Raw genomic sequence first — 21,821 nt, forward strand, 5'->3', positions numbered from 1 at the left:
TCACCGAGTGTGGTTGGCAAAAAATGTCAATATGTTTTCGAAATCATAGCAAAATAAATTGCAAACGCTTAGAAATATGAGCTGTAGTACTTGGTTGCTTTACCCTGTTGTTTTTTTTAAAATACTTTTCTTTAAGCTATTTTTACGGAATAAACAGTGTTAATGCGTAAGTTTCAATGTTCATGAAAGAAAACGAATCAGGATGGACCATGAAATTGCGGGTATCATGAATTAAAAATATAACAGCAATATTGTGGTTTTGGATTGTAATTTACACGTGTCCTTGCTCAGTTAGGCACTGGGCTTTGGCATTGGTGTAGAAGTTTCTCATTTTATGGTTTTGAATCATTTTTTAACGGCTACTGTAGATAGAATTATGTAATACTCGATATTCATGAAATTTCGAGAATAGTTAGATGCCATTGTTTATTGCTATGAAAACGTTTCTTTGTCCTTTTCCTTTTAAACTAATCAGCAGTATTTAAAATAAGATGTCTATGTAAATGGGTAAATTTTTAAGGTTTGGGAAAATGTGTCCGGAAGTCATTGCATGGCCTGAATTTGTTTTCTTTAAAGAGGTTTTCAGTTGTTGTAAAATGTAAATGGTTTATAGAGGATTACTGGATTAAGCAAGTTAAAGAATTTGGATTTTTCCACTTAAATGCACGATTTTAATTGCCATATTGCACTTGAAAAGAAATCATGAAGCAGAACTACACTCAATATTGCCATAAAAGGTACCGGTACTAATTGATGGTTTCAACTATTGAATTAGGGCACTTACAACACAAGTTTAAGATATTGATAATGAATAACGAACAAAAAATTGAAGCTTTAGATCACGTCCAAAATCTATAGCGAAACGTGTGACACCCGATCGATCCTGATATGAAAGTGTAAAAGTGAGAGTTCTTAAAATTCAACCAGCCACTGTGGAAAGTGTTGTATCAGGACGCACAATATTCATCGAATCTCTTATCTTCACGTCGATTTGTTATAAATGAACAAAGATTAATTGGTTGTTTCTCAATTTAAAAAACATGAAGAATTAAGGCTTCAGTGCACATCATCAGACCAAAATGCAATTTTGCCAATACGTTTTCTCATCGAAAACTGCCATACTTCTGAGTTGGGCATACAGGCTGAGAAGTAACTGTAAAAAATGTTGGTTGTTTGAGCGCCAATTTATAATAGATGGCTAAAGAATTAAGGGGTTAGTGCGCACCATTGTGCCAAAATTTAAATATTTTCAGGCAAGGTTTTTTATTAAACATTGCCATATTTTCTAGTCTGGGCACCATATTGAAACAGATCCTGCATAATCGCGTAGCTTAGAAGATGATAAACTGACTTATTATGTATTCAATACACAAATTTTACCTTACTTGAGAAGCATATTTATCTTTATAGTTTTTAAACAACTTTTTCGATTTATTTTTAGGATCTTTGTTTTCATTCTTGTTCTAATGATGTCTGGAATCTTGATACAAGATACAGACTCTGTGGATTCAACTAACTTCAAAAAATGTTCTCAAAGTTCATTTTGTCAGTAAGTTACTGTTTATGTCACAAGCATTCATTGTTGTTGGTGTAGTCTGGCTGTCAGACTCAAAATGCCTCCAGCGTAGGTAAATTACAGTGAAATGACCAAACTAGAGTTTCAACATTATTTCTGCAGACGACAGAGAAGTTACAAGCCAGAAACTTCTCCCTATGCTGCCAACTTTGATTCGCTGAGGACACCGAAAGAAGGCCAAGTCTCGATAGATATTCTTAACACTAAAAACAACCAACCATTTGTGCTTGACTTTTATGCACTAGAAGACGGGATGTTTAACGTTAAAATCAATGAAGCGAATCCACTTCATCCTCGTTACATTGTGCCCGACACTATTCTTGATGTGAACTCGCAAAAGTGGGTTTGCTAATGTTTATGTTATGTTTATGTATATAAAATGCTTGGGTAACTCAAAGTGTTAGAAAACCAGACACACAGTTATATTAAAATATTGGTTTTTTCAATGTTGCATTTCATTATCAGAGACCTCATTTGATCTATATTAAGTTGTGTATTTGCTTTCATATGTTGCTTTATGCAGGTTTGTGGTGAGTACAGACAGTGCCAAGCAAATTGTGAACCTGCAACTTGCTGAAAACCCCAACATCAAAATAACATTAACTTGTTCGCCTTTACGTCTCGATGTTTTTGATGATGATGAACCTGTTTTCAGCCTGAACTCGCGACATCTTCTGAACATAGAACATCTTCGTCAAAAGCCTGTTCAAAAACCGTGAGTTTAAAAAAGTATTGTACTTATACTGGTGAAGGTGATGGGTTATTTAAAGACATTTTCTTGCTTCTGGTTCAGTCATAACTCATACGTTGTCTAGTTGCTTTATGAAATTAGTTCTGTAATAACCCTGCTAAGTGCTAACCAAACAACTCATTTTTGCCTAAATTAATTTTGTGATATGTGGCTGCAAATTAATTGTGGCATATCATACTCGTGTTCAAATGTCCCTTAAAATTTGCATGTTGCATGTTGCGATAGCCCAGAGCATTCCACAAGGAAAAAGGAACAGCAACAAGGGGTGACTGGAGCGTTGAAATCAGTATACTGCTCAATCTTTTCATGGTACTACCAATATTTAGGCAGATTGTTTTTTTCTGTTGGGAGAATGATTTGCTCCTTGTTTGTGAACGATTTCGATGTGTAAGTGACGTAATGCTGGTGAATATTTGGCAACACTGACGGGGTTGGTTTAACTCGAGGAATGCATGTGAATGTTTAGCTTTGGTAGGGGTTTGGAATGTATTGTATCAAACAGAAATCCAAGTGTTACGCACAAGTTTTAGACATTTTTGTTGTTCCTCTGAGTTCTTGTCAGCAAAGCAAAATCCTTTATTTTGCATGAAGAAGTTAACAAAAAACGTCAAAGCTCTTGATTGTTTGATGAAACATAAAAACAGTGGAATGGTTGCGAGAATTTCTAGTTGTTTGGTTTGAGCAAAAATCACGTTTTTTTCGTTCACCATTAAAGTTAAAAACATAGTTGCCGTGCTCGTCAGGTACTTTAATAATGTAAAATGAACAAAGTTGACATATTCAAATTGGCATAGGTACAAAAATCAGTTATCTGCACAATTTAGAATATTTTTCGATTTGGCCCATCCCTAATTGGGTCCTTTCTCACCTTTCTGCACCGTAATATAACTTCAGTAACACAAAATCTTTATTACCCCTAAGTAATTTAATGTTTTTTTTTACTTTAAGCTTCGAAAACTTCCACTGTATAGATATTTGTACTTTTTAGTAGTTAAAAAGTTGCAATTGAATATGCAAATATTCAAGTAAACAATGTAGGCCTTTGGGATAAAGTTGCAGTATTATATGTTGTCGATAAAGCGACACAGAAACTTGAAAGAACTTAACACTTCACTAATTATCTGAGCTCCTCATTGTCACCTTGAGACTGTTGCTTTGTTGTCATTGATTTATATTTCCTTCCTGTTTAAAGTTGGAAGCACTTAAGAGTGAAACATATGTTGGAACTCACTGCAAAATTATATTTAGTCTTATGTGATTTTAACAAGACGGTTGTATGGCCAAATGTTTCATAACGTGAACATCAACAAGTTAAGAAATGGTACAAACTGTAAAAGTACTGTACTGTACACACTTAGAGGTTTTTCGTTTAGAATTGCATGCATGTTGATTAAGCAACTCATCTAGAAGTAGTAGTTTGATCTTTGACAGTAACATTTTTTATTTTTATACATATTTGTGCCCTAATTTTGCTTTATTAAGACATATATGGTGCACTAAAGTCCATTCATATTTTATAGTCACCTTATTAGCACCGAAATGCAGTCATAGCAATGTCAATGTTATGCAGCTTCATGTTAATTTATTAAAGATTTATTTCATTGTTTGGTTGGTGGATATCTTTACAGTTCAGTAGCAAACGTCTTTCATTGTTTGTTGTAATTATTTCGAAATATATATGAGGTTTAAACTTTTATCTCTGATCGCCATTTGCTCAATGAGTAACCTCAAGAATCTTCAGCTCGGTTGGTTTATAAAAATCTTTTGCACCCTGGTATACTTATAAAATATGTGATTTCTATGTAGCAAAGAACCGGATTCTCCTCCCCCACCACCGGAGGTAAATGAAGAAGGGAAATCCCCTGAAAACGAGGTAAACGTGATGCATCAATTTCTTTGTTTTGAACATGAAAGTATCGAACTTATCACAGTTTATGAGCTGATGATATCTGTTTAAATTGAATGAAGGAAATTTATCTTAATTATTTTTACTATATATGGTCATAGACTGTTGTTTGCTTATTCCTGGATTGAATCGATTGCATTATTATCAAGAAATCATTTTACAGGAGTCAGAAGAGCAGGCTGATGCACACGAAAAAGAAGTTGTGGAAGAGCCAGTTGTGGAGGAGAAAGCAGAGGAAGAGGAAGAAAAGGAAGACGAAGATGACGTTGACGGGATGTGGGAGGAGACTTTTAAAACTCATCAAGACAACAAGCCGAGAGGTAGAATTGGGAACTTGTGTTTGCTGAAAATTTTTCAAATGGACTTTTTGTACGAATCCTCCAGTGTTCCACCTCATTTTGCGTTTGTTCAGCTTCAGAAAGAGCATCGTAGACGGGGTGTTACTTATCCTGATGCATTTTTATACCATGCTTTTTTATTACCATTTGTTTAATGTTAGTATATGCTATACGAGTTAAATGTATATTTAATTATTTACATAGCAGTGGTTCTTAACCTTTTCTGCCCCCGGAGAACCCAATTAATAACATTTGCTTAGAGATTCCTCATGTGCACAACCTACAAAAGAAGGAATATGAGGAAAGGCATTTTGGCACTTTGGTTGGAGACCACAGATTTTTCACCGGGGACCCCGTTAAGAACCATTGTTGTATAGTACCGGCATTTTTATTGCACATACTTCACCGATGTGATGCGTTTTAGGACCCGAATCAATCGGACTTGACACTTCATTCATTAATTTTGCTCACGTCTACGGCGTTCCCGAGCACGCGGACCATTTATCTCTGCGCTCCACTGTTGGTTCAGAACCGTACCGCTTGTACAACCTGGACGTGTTTGAATATGAGTTGGACAGCACTGCAGCTCTGTACGGATCGATTCCCTTCATGATTGGCCACAAGTGAGTGAATCTAGGCTCGCAAGTAGTTGAACATTAGTAGATTCCTTTGGTTGTTAAAAATATTAAGTAGAAGTAATTGGCCCAGTATTTTTGTTTGTTGAATCTTGTGTTAAGTGATATTTATCGACAAACAGCCTATTTATAACAAATCTAAAACTTTTCCAACTGACTTTGACTTATTACATCACAGTGGCAAGCGCACAGTTGGCATGCTTTGGCTTAACTCAGCTGAGACCTGGGTTGACGTTGATTCTTCGGAAGACAACAAAGGCGTCCTCGGAACTGTCTTCGGATACTTTGCTGGGCAGGAGACAGTCCCAGAAGTAAGACAACATCAGTGACTGGTTTCCCCTGTCAGCAAGGTGTTTATGAGTTTGTGTCAATCCCAGGTCAACGTTCACTGGATGTCCGAGAGTGGAATAATCGATGTCTATTTCACGATGGGACCGACACCAGCCGATGTGATGAGGCAATACACAAAGTTGACCGGCACAAGTTACTTTCCGCCAATGTGGGCATCAGCTTATCATCAGTGCAGGTCCGACGATCTTTTTGTCGTATTTCAACTTCAATCTAAGCAGCTCCAATGGAGCTGCTCCATATTTTACCTTCATTGCATGTGACTTGTGTAGATTTATTTCTATTTGCAAATCTGTGCCGTCTACAATAGTTTCAATGTGACACAATGTAGGTGGTAGATGCCATCACAGTTAGATTGGAAATAAATGTAAAGTCTTGCACAGGTGGAATTACAAGGACGAAGACGACGTGAGGACTGTGGACCAGGGTTTCGATGAACATGACATTCCATATGATTGCCTGTGGCTGGACATCGAACACACAGATGGAAAGAGGTAATGAAAGAAACTTTGGCAATGTAGTTGGCGTAAACTTAAATAGAATGTATAAAAATGTGTCAATTGTCAGAAACAAGTGTTCTGGTGTTAGAATAAAACAGCTGGATTTTAAAATGTAACCACAGTATTGCATCTATGGGCGTAAGTGTTATGAGGTTACTCTTAACTGACTTAGTTGTAAATTTTATTTTACAAAGCGGATTATGATTTGACACCAAAACTTAAATTTAATCAATTGAGTATATATGTAAATTTCACATGGGTTTAATTTTCATTGTTAACAAAATGGTTTCCATTGAAATGCGCAGGTACTTCACATGGGACAGTCACAAATTCCCAAACCCCGTTGAAATGCAGAATGCGCTCGCAGCTAGGGGTCGTAAAATGGTGACCATTATCGATCCACATATCAAGGTCGACTCTAATTACCATATTTACAGGTTGGTCAAATGCGCTACTTTTTATAACTTTGATGTTTAGTTGATGCTACAAATATGCATTTTAAGAATCATTTCACCACAATTTTCCACATCACAGAGTATTGCATGAAAGTTTGTTGCAGAACTTGAAATATTAATACGGTAGTCCTAGCAAAAAGTCCTTTGGCTAAGCTTAGATGGTTTTTAAGAAGCTAAAGTTTTTCTAAAGTGTAACATTTCGAGTGGATTTACAAAGCTCTAAATAGACTGTGTATTCAACATCTACTTTTTCTCTTACGTGTTAAGTTTCGTGTGCATTTATACACATGTATAATTGTATACACATCATCATAGCAGTTTTTCTACTTTTCTACAGTGACGCACAAGCAAAGGACTTTTTCGTCAAAGACCGAAATGGGGCAGAGTTTAAGGGTTGGTGTTGGTCAGGCGACTCGTCCTACCTTGACTTCACCAAACCCGAAGTCAGGTATGACTCGACTGTTGACTCTATGTGTGGTAGTGGCTACTGATTTGCTGGTTATTGAGTAATAGCAGTTGTTCAGTCCAGAGAATTGTAGCTGTTCTAATATTTGAGATAATTTATTTTGATAATTTTCTCCATGAATATTATATATAAATCACAATTTGAAAATAATATAGGTAGAAATACTAGAAATGTGAAAATACAATTCACCAATGTACAACATTTCTCTGAACTTTCTCTATTTCATTTCTTTCCAGAGAATGGTGGGCAAGTCGTTTTTCTCCTGAGATTTATAAGGGATCCACGCCGAATCTTTTCACATGGAACGACATGAATGAGCCGAGTGTGTTCAACGGGCCAGAGATGACAATGCACAAGGACTGCAAGCACGCTGGTGGATGGGAACACAGACACGTCCATAACTTATACGGGAGATACCAGGTACCTACACTTTCAAGTCGTGTGCTTAGTTAATAGCGTAAGTGTTATTTTCTAAGACAGTCATGCGATGGATGATTTCAGCTTGGTGCCGTATAATATATTAATATGCAATTTTTTCTCTTGTCTGTAGTTTTAGTTTTGAGCTCCTACTAAATGTGCACCAGTTTTTTAACAGCATGATTGCGTTAACCACCATAATAATGACATAACATGACACAATGACAATGACAACAATGGCCGCCATAACAATGTGGTTTTTGCAGGTGGTAGCCACTGTTGATGGACAGTTGGCTCGGAGTGACAACAAGGAGCGAACATTTGTCCTCACTCGTGCATTCTTTGCCGGAAGCCAGCGCTACGGTAAGCACTGAAGTGAATTCTACTTCAGGAAATATCTCACAAGTAGAAGTGCTGTAATATGGTGATGTGATGTTGATTATTTCAGGGGCGATATGGACAGGGGATAATGCAGCGGAATGGGGCCATATCGAGTTTAGTGTTCCTATGATTTTGACCGTTGGTTTATGTGGAATCGCACACGCTGGAGGTAACCATTTTCTGCTTAGAACTGAACGATCTGAACCAACTTGTAACACCTGTCCACCCTATTTTGCTTTTTAATTCCAATTAATTTGTAGCAGAACGTACAAAATTTTAAAATAATACATTACAGTTGTTCAAACTCTCGAAGTACATAAGTTTAAGAATTCCAATCTCTTTCCCCAGCTGACGTAGGTGGATTTTTCAAGAATGTAGACGGTGAATTGATAACGAGGTGGTACCAGGCTGGTGCGTACCAACCCTTCTTCAGAGCTCACGGCCACATAGACACAACCAGGCGGGAGCCGTGGCTCTTCGAAGAGAAGTACAGAGACGCCATGCGAAGCGCAGTTCGGGCGAGATATGAGTTGTTGCCATACTGGTCGGTAACTTTGCAAACTGACTTTACCTGGTCCTAATTAAATTACATATAACTAACATTGACTGAAATTGTAATAAAATGAAATATGTCAATGAAGATTTACCAGTATCCAATTTTCTTTATGCAGAATGTATGTTAACCCGAATCCGTTATTAATTTATAATCGAGTGCATTTCCTTTTTTTTTAGGTACACCTTATTTTATCAGTCTCACACCTCTGGAGAACCTCCAATGCGACCCCTGTGGTACGAGTTCCCCAAAGACAGGTCTCTTTTTGCTCACGACAAATCTTACATGGTTGGGCGCGCACTTCTTGTACAACCGGTTGTTGCAGCTGGCGTTACCTATTCATCCGTGTACCTTCCTGGTAGGGTAGAAATGTTTTGCATGCAGTCACGCATAATTGTGCATGGGTATTAGCCAGCATAAAGATTTTTGGGAGTTTTGAGTAAAATTTAGTAGATATTTTCACTAGATTTATTTGTTCCATTGTGTCAAACACATAGGCCTAGCGTGTTTGTAAAAATTTAAAATCCTGTAATTTGTTTTTTCTTTTTCTATTCGTTTTTATCCACAGGTAATTCTGGTTGGTACGATACGACAACATATCAATCATATCCCAGTCCTAACACTGTTTCTGTATCAACCCCACTGACCAATGTGAGATTTTTTATAAATATTAAGGAAGCGTCAAACGCCAAAAAATGCCATAAAATCTTTGTTTGTTTTATTATACAGTAAATTTACTAAAAAACTGATTACTCGAAAAATCCTCCATGGGGCTCTCTGAAATTTTGCATGTTAATTTAGTAAGCCTATGTTTTAAACTACCATTCCATGAAGTGCCATCAAAAAACCATGATTCAAACTTTTTTTTTTACAGAGGCGCAAAATAAAAACTACAATATTTGGTATAAAAACCCAATTTTAGCTACTTTCATGCTAATTTTTAGCCGAATTCTGCAAGCGACCTGGGACATTGAAGCGCGCCAACTGCTAGGGTAATTCCCAGGCTTGAAAACAACACCAACCATGCTGCATTCTGATTGGTCTAAATAGTTTTTTTAAAGCCCTACGTAGGAGTACAACAAATTCATAAACATCTTAGTTCTAGGGGTTTGACGCCTCCTTAAGCTTAGGTTTGCACAAATAGTAATCAGAAGTTTATTCCAGCAGTAAAAAATGTTTCTTGTATTTTCAAATATTTCCGCCAAAACCGGAAATTTATGCAAAAAGTGGATAAGTCATGTTTTTGGGAAAAAGGATTTTCGACGTACTTCAGTTACTTGTCAATGTCCTGCTTTTTACAGATCGCAGTATTTCAGCGTGGTGGAACAATCGTCCCACGAAAACTTCGCGTTCGACGTTGCTCATCACTCATGACCCATGACCCTTACACATTTCACGTCGCTCTAGACCACCAGGCAAGTAAATGGACATCACGATAAGCTATCACAAAAGCATGACCATTGATGCAAATATGTTTTGTTACTCAGGGTCGAGCAGAGGGTGAACTTTTCATGGACGATGGACACACTTACGAGTACAAGAACGGAAAGTACAACTACAAGAAGCTTGTCTTTGAAAATAAAGTCCTTTCGTCAAGGTAACTGTGTTGCGGCCGGGTCTACGTCACTATCCTGGTCCTTGCCGTATGTCTGTCCCATGTAGGTTTTGCTTGTCGTGCTGTTGTCATTGAGCGAGTTGTTGATGTCTTTGTAGATCACTGAACTCCACTGCATTGTGGGAAACGAATTCCTGGTTGGAAAGAGTTGTTATTATGGGGATTTCCAAACCTTCATCTGTTCAATTGGAATCTGGTAAGCTATAGTTTCCACACTGAAGAATGTGTAGAAGAGATAGGTTGTTGTTTGTGTTGCAAATAACTTGTTTATTTTAGCAAGTGGTTACATTTTCTTTTAGAGGGCAGATTAACTACACTAGGATTCACGTTTGACCCAAACAAGAGACTTTTGACAATCCGCAAGCCTGCAGTGAAAATGCAAAAAGACTGGACCATCACACTGAGTTAAAGATTGCGTAAATTTAGGAAATTAAAGAAGTGGACTTTTTTGTAGGAGTGAAACAGGTTTTAATGAATTGTATTATCAAGTACACCACGAGTGATGGGCATTTTCAATCCGGTTTAAAATCAGTTGCTAGAAGTGATATAGTACAAAACTCGTAATCTGCATCACCGACCTGTACCAAATGTCAGTTTCTGTAAATTGAAACAATTCCAAGTTCAAGCACGGTACTTCCAATATGCAGTTTGTAGTGGACAAGCAAGTAATCCATTCACCGCATTTATATCAATCGTGCAATTATTAAAAATACAACCAAACACTGTAATTTGGTGCTGATATTTTGTACTGTTCTGCTTTCTTTAAACAAGTGTTGCTACCAGACCTGCTAAAAATTTTATTTCTTAACATCAAGCGCAAGTAAAAGCAATAATCCCACTCAAAGTGCTGGTGATTGTGTTAACACCGCATTAACTATATACATTATACGCTGATGAAACATAATGCTTTGGAGAAAAGGGGTCTCATCACACTACGTAGGAATATTATTGCACTGGAATCTTAATTACCGCACATTGAAATATTTTTAAATATGACACCAGGTTACATACCTTATATATGTACAAATCCTGACAGTGGGGCACTACTTTGTAGCAGGGCTCTTGGAGTCAAATCTATTTTTTAGAACTTAAGTTGGTCAAAATAAGTAGGCTACTGGCTTAAAAATTTTATACAACTAATATTGGCTGTAATATGTATAATCGAATATCATCAAAATCATTTTAGAGTATCCGGAGCATAAGCTCTTTTTCTCTCATGGTTTTCTAATTGACAGATGCACAAACTGGTCTGATAGGGTGGAATTTATTACTAAATTTTCTTGACACAACTTTGTCGACTCCACAGCCCTACTTAAAACAAGAAGTAAATGTCTGGTATATATAGATAGATTCAACATAGATCGAAACTTTGGCAATAAAACAATCACCATATTAATGCATGCACCTTAAAGCTAGGGTAATTCGTTAATAAAACACGAATCGTGTCAAAGATACCATGCCTAAGTAATTTACAATCCTCCTATAAGTAAAACAGGGAGCATGAATATAAGCTTATTTTAAATTGCAAAAATATTGACGGCTACGTCAGTGTGACTAAGTAGCTGTCTAAAAATGGCCATTATGCTATGTGTTCTGTACAAACTTCAAAATACGGAGACAAAAGCATTAATGAAAAATGTCTACTACGCAAAGAAAACAACAAAAATGACAAAAAACACAATTAATACTAAAAATACTTTTATCATCAGCCATCGATTTGACGTAATTCCTTGAAAATACTTTAAAATTTCAGTATGAGCTGCTTCGATATTTAGTTCGCTCTCTTCAACATTCGAGTCGATTCTAAGAAGCGGAAGAAGATCATTAACAAGTGAAGAAGAAAACTTACTGTTCACACAACATGGCTCACTAAGAATTGCATCCACATGATTCCTACTCAATTGAAAACCATTTTATTTTGATACCGTATTGACTTAATTGCAAGTCAAGGCCTAGTTTTTTGTATCATCATATTTGCGGTTTACACCCAAGGGCACCTACCATTTTTTATATGGCACTATTTTGGTAATTACTTTATCGACGTATCTCTCTTATGCTTTTTTTCTGTATCTGGAGCTCTTTGTCACAAAATAGATCAACGCACATAAGATCAAAGTGTGACACCATACGATCATGGTGTGCGTGCATGTATGTTCTCTTTGTTGCAGAAGCTAACAGTACTTTATGTTCAAGGACGGCTTACAGTTTAGTCAGTAGGCTAGGGTAAGTAAAAATAATTATCAGCATCGGAAGACCATATTAACAAGCAAACCAGTTAAAAAATTTTATGATGGGACGGTATACGCCCATGGGAGTACAGCTGGTCACCAAGCAACATTATCCAAATGAATAAACGGAGCAAAACATCCTGGTGTTCACTTCATACTATGCAAGCCATTGCTACAAGTTATACTGCTTGACATGGTAAACTGACCTCATAACTTGTTCTTCCTGTTCTTTTACCATTGTTGCAAGTTGTTGGAAAATATTTCCAAGTTCGACAATTGTGGATTCGATCGTTTCCATGGTTTCTGCACGTTCCGTGATGTAAGAATCCTGTTGATCGATGAGCTGCATAGTTTGATGCTGTGTGGATGATCTTCCCGAGTGATCTCCTCCATCCATGCTGATAGCCACCGATCCCGATGGATTTGACGAGCGCTGTTCATCCATGAGAAGAACAGAACCACCTGGAGGAAGGAAACATAAAATAAAAAGAAGCATTTTATATTCTTAAAAAGTTCATAGAAACAGAAGGATCATAATAGAATATTGCAAGCTAAAAACCTTTTAAATTTTTAGCTTTTGCAGTAAACAAATGACTTACGAGTTCCCTGTGTCGCAGATGATGGCATTGATGATGACAAATTGGAACTACTGAACTGATCCTTCCGAAGTTTCTGCTGTTTCATGTTTTCACGCCGAACTTCCAATACAGATTTGAAATTTTCGGACATGTTGGCTAATTTTGACTGCAGCAAAGAAAAGTGTTACATATATACTTCACTTTTATCACTATCATTTCACAGCAAGACCAATGAAAAGTGCTAAAATTCCTTTTCTCCTGTTATTCGATAAAAAACTGCGTATAAACGTAAATAAACTTACCCGTAAAGTCCGCACAACTGAAGTGGAATGTCTTTGTACATCTCGTTTTGTGTTTGTTTGCATAACAGTCTTATTTTCTTCAAGCTGTTGAATTTGGCGTTTCAGTGATGTGATATCTTGCTTTATAATGTAAGTCAGCTCCTGTATTTCAACTGGTCTGTCGTCAAATAAGGTCCGTTTCTTGCACACTTAGTACAAAGAACATCGTATAAATTTTCATTTTAATAAACACAAAGTGCTGATTTATTAATTCAGTGCTATCTAGTTGCTATCTTTTTCATAGAAAATTAACTTACAGACAAATTACATACATAAAGTTAACTTCTCTAGTTTTTCATAAGTTTTTGATAGATCAGTTCCAATCCGCCTGCAAACAACAAATATCGGCTCAATGTAAATGACTGCTCACTCAACTTTTGTCCTTAATCATTCATTGTATTTGGTAGAGAATGTTGTAACAAGAAAAATGCTTACTTGGCGTATTTTGAAAATTCACTTCGTTGCAGTAGAGGAGTTTTAGCATTTGCGTGGGGTGTAACTCCATTTGGCTAAAAATATATGTAATACCGACTCATAATGTGGAATCCACTCATCACTGACAACGTGACCAAATGGTCAAAGAAAGTGTTATTTTATATAAACTGGCGATTAAAACGGCAAACTTGTATAGAATACTATTTTTCATTTTAAAAAGTGCTCTAACATATACCTGTCTTGTCTTAATTGACTTGAGAACTGACTGGAATTCAGTTGTACGGTCACGGTTGGCAACACTCATTACTTCGGCTATTTGGTCGTTGAGAGAATCTTCTGGTGGATCTTTAGTCGGTGTATTGGAAAACTGTGACGCAAAGGATTGAGAAATACTCCAAGAACCTGTAAAGAAAATTAAAGTTGATGTTTCTACGCAACGTCAACAAATGTATTTCCACATAACGTTTATAATTTAATTGAAATTTGTGATCAAAAAAATTTTTGTGGCACCATAAACAAAATAAAGTAAAACAATTCGCACCAGAAGAGGAATTTTGATTACTGGAGAACCGGTGCCTTGCAGCCATCGGGTGACATTTGTAGTTATTCCGGAAATTTCAAATTATAACGCAGTTATCATAGCACTTAACTTATATTGTTAAAAGCAATATAAATACAAAATAAGGAAAATTATAATATTATTTGTACCGTTCAGTTAAAATCATCATTTAAAATCACAGGCCTGATGTTATTTAGTTTAGCCCAGTGCTGCTCATACAGCCATAAACAAGTAAACTGTCTGTTTCGGTTAAAAGGCTGAGACTGTCATAAAATTCCTATTTTAATACTTTACTGCTGGTACCATTGAGCTTCTACACGTGAACGCATTATAATATATAAGTAGGCCTAGTCTAGCTCCAGACTACTAACTTTCGAGCTTCTCCGGTGAATATCAGCTTTCTTGGAAGTATGCGTCCCTTAGCCTACAGACCACTAAGACCAGTAAACCACCATAGACAGATAAGAATCCTTTGCGCACGACTGTCTTATTCTGGAAGAAACTGATATCTGAGCTGCTTTGTGACCGAACGAAAAAGAGGCGTTTTCACGGAAATTTACACTAAGAGTCTGGATCTTGTAATGTGACTTAGCAGTCTGGGTCTAAACTTTAGACTCTAAAGCCTTACCTGGCCCTGTAAAATATCTCCTTAACTTGTCAAGTAACAATCAATATTTACCCACGTACTTCTGCTTTCAACAATATATCTGCGTCATCACTTATCCACACAATTCATCGACATCACATTACAAAAGACTTCATTACAAAACAACCCGATGGTTGTTTTTAAATCTTGTGGTAAAACTTTGATGAAGAAATGTTGGTTTTCATGATTGCGGCGTGTTATAGGCAAACAAAAAAACAAAAGCGAAATACACCAAAAACAAACCTTTTTACGACAAACCGTTTTCATAGCTAAAAGATGGACATACTGTATAGTATTTTTATATAAAATTTCAAGACGTTCCGACTTTTTGTCGTTCATTGTTGCTACTTTGTGTTTTATAATTTTTGAACAAGGTTAACATCATAATTTTCGCTCCCCACAATCTACATTTGAAAAAGAATGTATACGATGTCCATGAAAGTGCGTTAAAGCTGTTGTCAACATCATATAATCAAAATGAAAGTTAAAAAAGCCTTCTTGAAATTGTGAAACTTTTTTCAATATAAAGAGAATATTTACAAGGTTGCTTTGATATTAAATAATATTTTAATAAATCCAAAAATAAAAGAAAACAAATAAAGTAAATTTCTTTAACATTGATTTGAGCAAAAGATTTAAGTTTCTTCAACGCAATTTGGTATTTCTGAAATTTTTATAAAAGATCTCTATGAGCACATAACCTTCGTCAAGTTCCAAAGTTGTGCGATGCGATTACAAAGCAATGCAAAGTTTCTCTTTTAACATCAAGCAGGGGAGTTGTTGGGAAACACTAACGCGAAATTTAAAGAATTTTATGAGATTAATAAAAACGCTTGTTATAATTTATTTTCACCGTATTGTAGAAAGAACAAGGGAACAGGAACAGCGTTTTTTTGGTTAAATTCGGGAACTGGTTACGTTCGTAGACTAGCTACCCGACCCTACACTATTAAGATGTGTAGACTTTGCGTTTGTGATCCCTTCTAAAACTACGATGTTGTACAGGTATAGCGTCTTGCTATCGTAGGTACCATAAACGCAAAGTAGCGGCAGAATATCATATTCATATGACGTTTAAACAAACCTTTGTTTGAAGCTAGATAATATCGTCATTGACGTGGACGAATAGTAATAGTGTTAAATTGCTGACAACTAATTAATAGCTTAGGCCTAGTACGAGTATACTAAACCCACAGTTTCCACAATACAGTGATATGAAACTTGGGCAGCTTCGATATATTAGTAGCATATTCTACAATGCTGATTCATCGTCGTATGGTCTTCACACGTTCACCATCATATTGTCAATCCAGTTTTTGAAGTTTTGGCCGCATTCATTGACGGTGCTGTAGCCTCCAGTCAACTTTGTATTGGGGCATTTTATCACGAGGTGGTCGGTATCTTGGGGGGCTTTGTTACATGCTGGGCATGTTGGGGAGTCGATTAAGCCCCATCGATATAAGTTTGAAGCTGTTCTTGCCTGTCTAGATCGTATTCTGTTTGCCGTGGACCACATTTTTCGTGTGGATGTTGGTTCGTGACAATGCTGATTGATGCTGTGCAAGTTTAGCGCCTTCTGCACTAAGAAATGAAAGAAGTCAACTTGATGCTTTGTAACAAGAAAGTCTGCTATTTTAAGCTGTTTGCTTTAAATCTTAAGTCATGAAGTAGGTTATAGCAAAACTGGCATTTTAGCATGTTGGTCAGGCTATGGTGAAAACGTATTAGTTTACAATAAACAATGGAAACCTGAAAATGCATTAAGACAATTTCGGTTACCAGGGTTCAAGTGGTCAGGAATCATCACCGACTAAAAAGACTTGATCTCAGTCTGTGGATAAAGATTCTATTGCCGTAACATATCTTGCTATGTGAATACTGCTTCACATGACTGTTTACAGACCAGTGAATTGCGCTTCTGTATAACTTGGTCGAATCACACTTAATTCCATACGCAGAGAGAGTTTATTCAAAAACCATTCAAAACAAACTAAGAAGAATTATAACATAATTCTAACATGGTTGGTGTGGGACAGCAAAAAAGACCTCACAGTCATCTGCCCCAGATTCTATTGCAAAGAAAAACAATTAAAATGGAAAAAAATCTGAAACTCAATTAATTAAAACAACACAAAAATAACAATTGCCTAGTTTTAAGCTGAAGTTTGAAAAGCAGTTTCAATTATCACTATGCAGAAATACGAAGTTACAAACTCAGTTTAAAACAGATTTACTTACAGATATATTTATTTATTTCACAATACTTTTTTCCTTCCTGTATTTATCTTTGTGGTTGTAGTAGCTTGAGTTTGATTTATATTTACATTTTACAGAAATTTGGTAATTTATTTTTGTAAACCATAGCAATGGTGAAGTATACAAAATACCACCATGGTTACCCTACTATCTGGAGCCATTGGATGTATCCTCCAAAAGATGTCTCTACCTCCAAGTATATAATGACTGCAATTCGCGGCACATGGGCTGTGCAAAAACCAAATTTTAAAAAGACCCTTCCAGTCTGGCTTAGTATGGGATTCTTCATGTGGGTCGGCTACAAAATTAGCTTTGACTGGGGCCGTGAGTCATTTCTTTTAATAAACTAGATCTTTTCCACAAGTTTTTTCTAATTTTACGATGGGGCATGATTTTCAACCATTTTGTCAGTGAAGTCTTGTGGCTTGTTGCTCAATTTCAGAGTTTTTGAACTCTGTGTGCAGCATACTACATTCTATGCTCCTCGCTCAAGATTGCACAGAAATTAACACAAACTGTAACGCATGACATAAAATGCAGTTTTTGCAAGTTTGTTTATAAAACTAAAAAGTGTCAAACATTCTCTCACCGTGTTGAAAAAATTCAGATTTTCACCGTCGAACAATCAGCAAAAATGTTGCAGCACTTCACTGTTTATATTAAAGCGACGGGAGAATCACGACCGGCTTTTAACTCGGCACTCACTTATTATCTGATGCATATGTAGTCGTTGTTGTTACATACTGCATAGTCTTTGAATGTTGCATATTTAATTATGCAATTGTTTCTAGGTGATTCAAAGTTTAACGTCAGCTTGAGATCCGACACTGGAAACTGGCTGTATGGTAAGTTACTGTTATTTTGCAACGAAATTATAGTAGTGACAGTTTCTTTGTTTATTATAGTTAAAAATTATCGATACTGGTGATGCTTGATGCTGACCACACAACACCTTTATTTTTTGAATTTCATTGTAGGTCCACCTGACCCTAAAGCTGTCCACGACCGCCATGTTGAGCACATCATGCACGCACCACAAAAATAATTTCCACCCTAGAAACCTTCGTTTTTTGGCTTATCTTGTTTACTTGAAATGTTGTAGAAGAGTAAAATTTGTCTTGAGACTTCGAATATTACTGTGTGAGTCAAATAGCAAGAAAGGTCTTGAGAAAAGGAGTAGGCCTATATGCAATACTAACACCAAAACGAAATTCTGAGAATGGTTAAACGTTATCAAATAAAACATGTTCATGCAATAACGATTCCTGAAATCACACTGAGTTGAAGCAAGAAAGTGGTGGGGATGACAAGCAGAAGAAAATTTTCGCTAACAACATTCATTTGCTCGATCAGATCTTTTTGAAAATAGTCGGCCCAACTTACATCCTATGTGCTTTGATTTGCTATGTATTAAATAAGTTGGGTTACATAGCATAAACCTTTTTGACAAAGGCAGACAAACGGCATGGAATTTACACTTCTGCTGTGACAGCTATTCCATGGAGAGAATGGGAATGCTAAATTGTTAAATAAATAACATCCTAAACTTAGTTTCGTAAAGTTTTGCTATAGAATGATGCTTAGTGATTTTGCCATTGCTAATTCAGGCTTAAAATTTTTTAGTGGTTGTTAGTTCAGTAAATAATGATTTACAACTGAGTTACAGGAGTAGATACAAAACATTCAAGAAAAAGACCTATCATCCATTTTTAAAGGCGACAAAGATATTTGAAGATTCATGTCTGCTCAGTTCAGAGAACCTAAGCAAGTCATCTTACTTGGAAATTTATTTTCAAGAAAAACATTTTTAAAGAAATATAAAAAGCAGCAAAATACCAGCACTAACTTGAGTAAAAATTGTGGTATTTTGTCGCTTGCAATTATGTTAAACTTTCAAGACACAGTAAAAAACAACGAACACCAAAAGTAAAAATATTTCACATAATGAATAAAAACATGGACGTCCAGAAGGCATAAGCTGCTGCTTAATCACATGAGGCACATATAAACTCCATGATGAAAATGCATCAAGAACGGAAAGACCCAACGATTAGTGCAGTCAGGAGTTTTCTCATCCACCCGCCAACTTCTTTAACAACTGGCATAAATAAAAGGGAAGATCCTTCCACGTGTCTCGATTCTTTGCAACTTGCTCAAGGCAAATTCTAAATCCAATTCATTTTTAATGATATTGTGCAAAATAAATCGACTCAAATATTATTTCTAAAAATTCGTAGGAGGAAAAGAACACGTGATAGCGGTAGTTAACATAACAATAGTGATTCCTACCGTAGCAGTGGTTTTGGTTGCAAATCAAATGTAATTACATTGTTCGTGTGCTTCTATAAAACACAAAAAAGTTGGCAAGATTAAACACCAAGGCTATTATGTCAATTATTAAAATTGCAACTATTCCCATGGTTCACATATAAACAATAAGCAACACATTCAAATTTTTGAATATATTTTAATAACTAAGTTTAATTTTGAGAACCAATAAAAGTACTCGTTAGGCCAAAATCATTTACCAAATCGGTAAGAAAAATGTTGTTTTCACATCCAGCAAATACGAGAACCTGCCCAGCATATGAGCCAGTGCAGGCAGTATGCCAAAGTCGTGAGTATTCACCATCTCTAGCTTTTAACCAGGTTTTCGTGGTGATGTTATACAGCCAACCATCAGCTGGAAAATAAACAGTACAGACGTGAAGTATCAGAACCAGCTTAATCCCATGTAATTTCTAATGTCCCGTTCCATTTGCTTGTCCAAATATTTCACATATACGTAACAAAGTTTAGCGCAAAGAAAATCTTAAGTTAACAAAAATTAAGACTGATTCAAATACATAAGACATTTCTCGTGGTGTCCAGTCCACCAAACAAGAATATCTGATCGGAAGAGATGGAAGTCAGTGTGTGCCAGGATCTTCCAATTGGTTTTTCTACTGACATGCATCTTCTGAAATAACAAAGATTTGTAATGCTGATGTTATCATTGTTGCCACATGACCATGGTGCCTACGGGTCCTTTTCTATTCTAATCGTATTCGATAAAATCTTAGTCTTACGTCTTCACAGTGGTGGTGCTTAAACATTGATAAAATGTAAAGTGATGTTCAATTCAATAGGCAAGATGTGTAACCATCATCACCACTTATGAACTCTTAATCTGTCTTTTTCCTATTATACTAATTCTTTTAAAAATAGAACTTTTTTTTTTGCCAATATTGGGTTAAGATTTTAATTTCGCTTTTTACAGCCACGTGTTGTAAAATATTGATAAAATGCAACTTTATGTCAAGTACAATAGGCAAGATGCAATAATCTCACATAAAAGTCCAAGTGTATGTTTCCAGACTGAGTTCATAAAAATCGTCCAATCTCTCTCCCTAAAAGCAACAACAAGCAACTTAACACAAAATATCTCATTTCATCAACACTTTACTATTTATTTCCAGATTTACAAATATCACCAATAAAAAATCAACTCACTAGATGTCTACCGCCATGCAAATAAGCTTTCCTTCCATTCTTTGCAAGACAGTGAGCAGCTCGGCTAGATGGTCGGTCGCCCTATTTTAACGACAACAATAATTTCTAATTTTCTTAGCAATCAGCCAGTCGGGTACAGATTTTACCATTAAAGGAATACCAATTAAAGGTTTGTAAAAATATTCGAATGCAGAATAGCTCACGTCGTTAGCAAGTGGAATCCACTGATTGGTTGCTGTTTCATAAGCAAAAAGGTGGTTGTTCCACCCGCTGTGGTAGTAAGACTGTAACAACAATTAAACCCTTACCACCCCATTATATAACAAACAACATAATACTAATTATGACATCACTAAGGATAGAGAATTAGATTAGAATAATTGTAGCAGATTACAAAAACCATTTAATGTAACGTTAACTGAAGCAATTCTAGCCATAACAAACAGCGTAGAGCGGAACGAACCAAAGTGCTGAGATCATACTCAAACTCCCCGCTCTGTAGCTGGTCTTCTTCTGGCAGTGAGCCGTACCCACCGAAAAATATCACCCTGTAAATTTTATCACCTTCAACAGCTGTTCAATACATCAACAGTAAAGAATCTACAAACGGTACCTTTCTTCAAAACCGATACAAGCGCACTTATTTCTTTCACTAGGTGGTGCACCACTTGGCTCGACGAGCTTCCACTCCAAAGTGCTGAGGTTCAATTTGTTCAAATCGTTCAAATCTTGAAAACCAAGTCCGCCAAACACAAAGAGATTACAACCAAGCAGGGCCGCACAACTTCCAGATCGAAATTTGGGGAAATACCCATCGACAGTGTGTTTTAACCAGCTTTTTCTTAAAATGTTATATTTCCAGATTACTGCTGGATTGTGGTGGCTTTCGAAACGTCCTTTCTGTACAATATATGTGACATGAATTAGACAAAGTTAGATTATTACCTCATAAAACCAATCCACCAGTCTTGCATGTTACAAAATATGTGATGAAAATTCCGTAGTCATTGAACAAGTTAATTTCAGCGTTTCTTCATGATAACAATTAAACACGTAGCATATTGACATCACCGCTGCTTACAATGTTGTAACCTCCCCATACGAACATTATGTTGTTCCACACGGTGGCGACATGAGCACTTCGACACTCTGGTTCAGTTTTTTCCATATCACGATGCAGAAGAGATCAGTTATAAAAAAATCGTCACATCCTTATAAAGCATTCTTACGAATCATTTTTTAAAAATCCTGCCCCCTGCAATGTATGAGATGCAGATCTGGAAGAAAAAATAAAAAAAAGATTATGGAGTCATACAATTCCGAAAAAGGCAAGTTACAATGGTGG

General features: G+C 36.3%; 4 protein-coding genes across 5 annotated transcripts; 2 read left to right on the forward strand and 2 right to left on the reverse strand.

Annotated features, from left to right (window-relative positions):
- Positions 1 to 544: 544 nt before the first annotated feature.
- Positions 545 to 10,669, forward strand: LOC143445552 (neutral alpha-glucosidase AB-like). 2 transcript variants are annotated; one of them, XM_076944725.1, is made up of 23 exons: positions 545 to 737; positions 1,442 to 1,549; positions 1,679 to 1,915; positions 2,100 to 2,291; positions 2,553 to 2,636; positions 4,134 to 4,200; positions 4,397 to 4,553; positions 4,996 to 5,194; positions 5,385 to 5,517; positions 5,584 to 5,732; positions 5,938 to 6,048; positions 6,360 to 6,491; positions 6,847 to 6,957; positions 7,212 to 7,395; positions 7,659 to 7,755; positions 7,841 to 7,942; positions 8,122 to 8,317; positions 8,506 to 8,684; positions 8,895 to 8,977; positions 9,628 to 9,741; positions 9,814 to 9,923; positions 10,040 to 10,137; positions 10,241 to 10,669. In XM_076944725.1, exons 1-23 carry the CDS (start codon positions 703 to 705, stop codon positions 10,348 to 10,350), a joined length of 2,988 nt encoding a protein of 995 aa, XP_076800840.1. In that variant the 5' UTR covers positions 545 to 702; the 3' UTR covers positions 10,351 to 10,669. The 2 variants fall into 2 exon arrangements, with proteins under 2 accessions (XP_076800840.1, XP_076800841.1); XM_076944726.1 differs by lacking the exon at positions 2,553 to 2,636 and having other exon boundaries at positions 546 to 737.
- Positions 10,670 to 10,725: 56 nt separating this feature from the next.
- On the reverse strand, positions 10,726 to 14,219 carry LOC143445553 (syntaxin-5-like). The gene is made up of 8 exons (XM_076944727.1): positions 14,065 to 14,219; positions 13,759 to 13,925; positions 13,524 to 13,597; positions 13,361 to 13,416; positions 13,050 to 13,237; positions 12,769 to 12,913; positions 12,376 to 12,631; positions 10,726 to 11,744 (listed from the first exon to the last, which is right to left on the reverse strand). Exons 1-8 carry the CDS (start codon positions 14,108 to 14,110, stop codon positions 11,585 to 11,587), a joined length of 1,092 nt encoding a protein of 363 aa, XP_076800842.1. The 5' UTR covers positions 14,111 to 14,219; the 3' UTR covers positions 10,726 to 11,584.
- Positions 14,220 to 17,035: 2,816 nt separating this feature from the next.
- Positions 17,036 to 18,115, forward strand: LOC143445807 (uncharacterized). The gene is made up of 3 exons (XM_076945133.1): positions 17,036 to 17,308; positions 17,776 to 17,829; positions 17,962 to 18,115. Exons 1-3 carry the CDS (start codon positions 17,095 to 17,097, stop codon positions 18,027 to 18,029), a joined length of 336 nt encoding a protein of 111 aa, XP_076801248.1. The 5' UTR covers positions 17,036 to 17,094; the 3' UTR covers positions 18,030 to 18,115.
- Positions 18,116 to 18,753: 638 nt separating this feature from the next.
- On the reverse strand, positions 18,754 to 21,784 carry LOC143445805 (kelch domain-containing protein 2-like). Its single transcript, XM_076945129.1, has 10 exons — positions 21,558 to 21,784; positions 21,090 to 21,376; positions 20,940 to 21,024; positions 20,680 to 20,760; positions 20,477 to 20,557; positions 20,315 to 20,373; positions 19,831 to 19,943; positions 19,513 to 19,667; positions 19,274 to 19,326; positions 18,754 to 19,149 (listed from the first exon to the last, which is right to left on the reverse strand). The coding sequence occupies exons 1-10, from the start codon at positions 21,642 to 21,644 to the stop codon at positions 19,056 to 19,058; spliced, it is 1,095 nt and encodes a 364-aa protein (XP_076801244.1). The 5' UTR covers positions 21,645 to 21,784; the 3' UTR covers positions 18,754 to 19,055.
- Between the last annotated feature and the right edge of the window lie 37 nt (positions 21,785 to 21,821).

The sequence above is a fragment of the Clavelina lepadiformis genome, chromosome 2, assembly GCF_947623445.1.
Source record: "Clavelina lepadiformis chromosome 2, kaClaLepa1.1, whole genome shotgun sequence".
In the NCBI taxonomy this organism is placed as follows: Eukaryota; Metazoa; Chordata; class Ascidiacea; order Aplousobranchia; family Clavelinidae; genus Clavelina; species Clavelina lepadiformis.

Coding starts and splice junctions, on each gene's coding strand:
- LOC143445552 (XM_076944725.1), top strand. CDS start 703: ATGAAGCAGAACTACACTCAATATTGCCATAAAAG. Junction 4,201..4,396: donor GGAAATCCCCTGAAAACGAG/GTAAACGTGATG, acceptor ATCATTTTACAG/GAGTCAGAAGAGCAGGCTGA. Junction 6,958..7,211: donor TTCACCAAACCCGAAGTCAG/GTATGACTCGAC, acceptor ATTTCTTTCCAG/AGAATGGTGGGCAAGTCGTT.
- LOC143445807 (XM_076945133.1), top strand. CDS start 17,095: ATGGTGAAGTATACAAAATACCACCATGGTTACCCTACTATCTGGAGC. Junction 17,309..17,775: donor AATTAGCTTTGACTGGGGCC/GTGAGTCATTTC, acceptor AATTGTTTCTAG/GTGATTCAAAGTTTAACGTC. Junction 17,830..17,961: donor CACTGGAAACTGGCTGTATG/GTAAGTTACTGT, acceptor ATTTCATTGTAG/GTCCACCTGACCCTAAAGCT.
- LOC143445805 (XM_076945129.1), bottom strand. CDS start 21,644: ATGGAAAAAACTGAACCAGAGTGTCGAAGTGCTCATGTCGCCACCGTG. Junction 20,558..20,679: donor GGATTCCACTTGCTAACGAC/GTGAGCTATTCT, acceptor TCGTTAAAATAG/GGCGACCGACCATCTAGCCG. Junction 20,374..20,476: donor TGCATGGCGGTAGACATCTA/GTGAGTTGATTT, acceptor TGTTGCTTTTAG/GGAGAGAGATTGGACGATTT.
- LOC143445553 (XM_076944727.1), bottom strand. CDS start 14,110: ATGGCTGCAAGGCACCGGTTCTCCAGTAATCAAAATTCCTCTTCTG. Junction 13,417..13,523: donor GAATTTTCAAAATACGCCAA/GTAAGCATTTTT, acceptor TGTTGTTTGCAG/GCGGATTGGAACTGATCTAT. Junction 12,632..12,768: donor ATCTGCGACACAGGGAACTC/GTAAGTCATTTG, acceptor TCCTTCCTCCAG/GTGGTTCTGTTCTTCTCATG.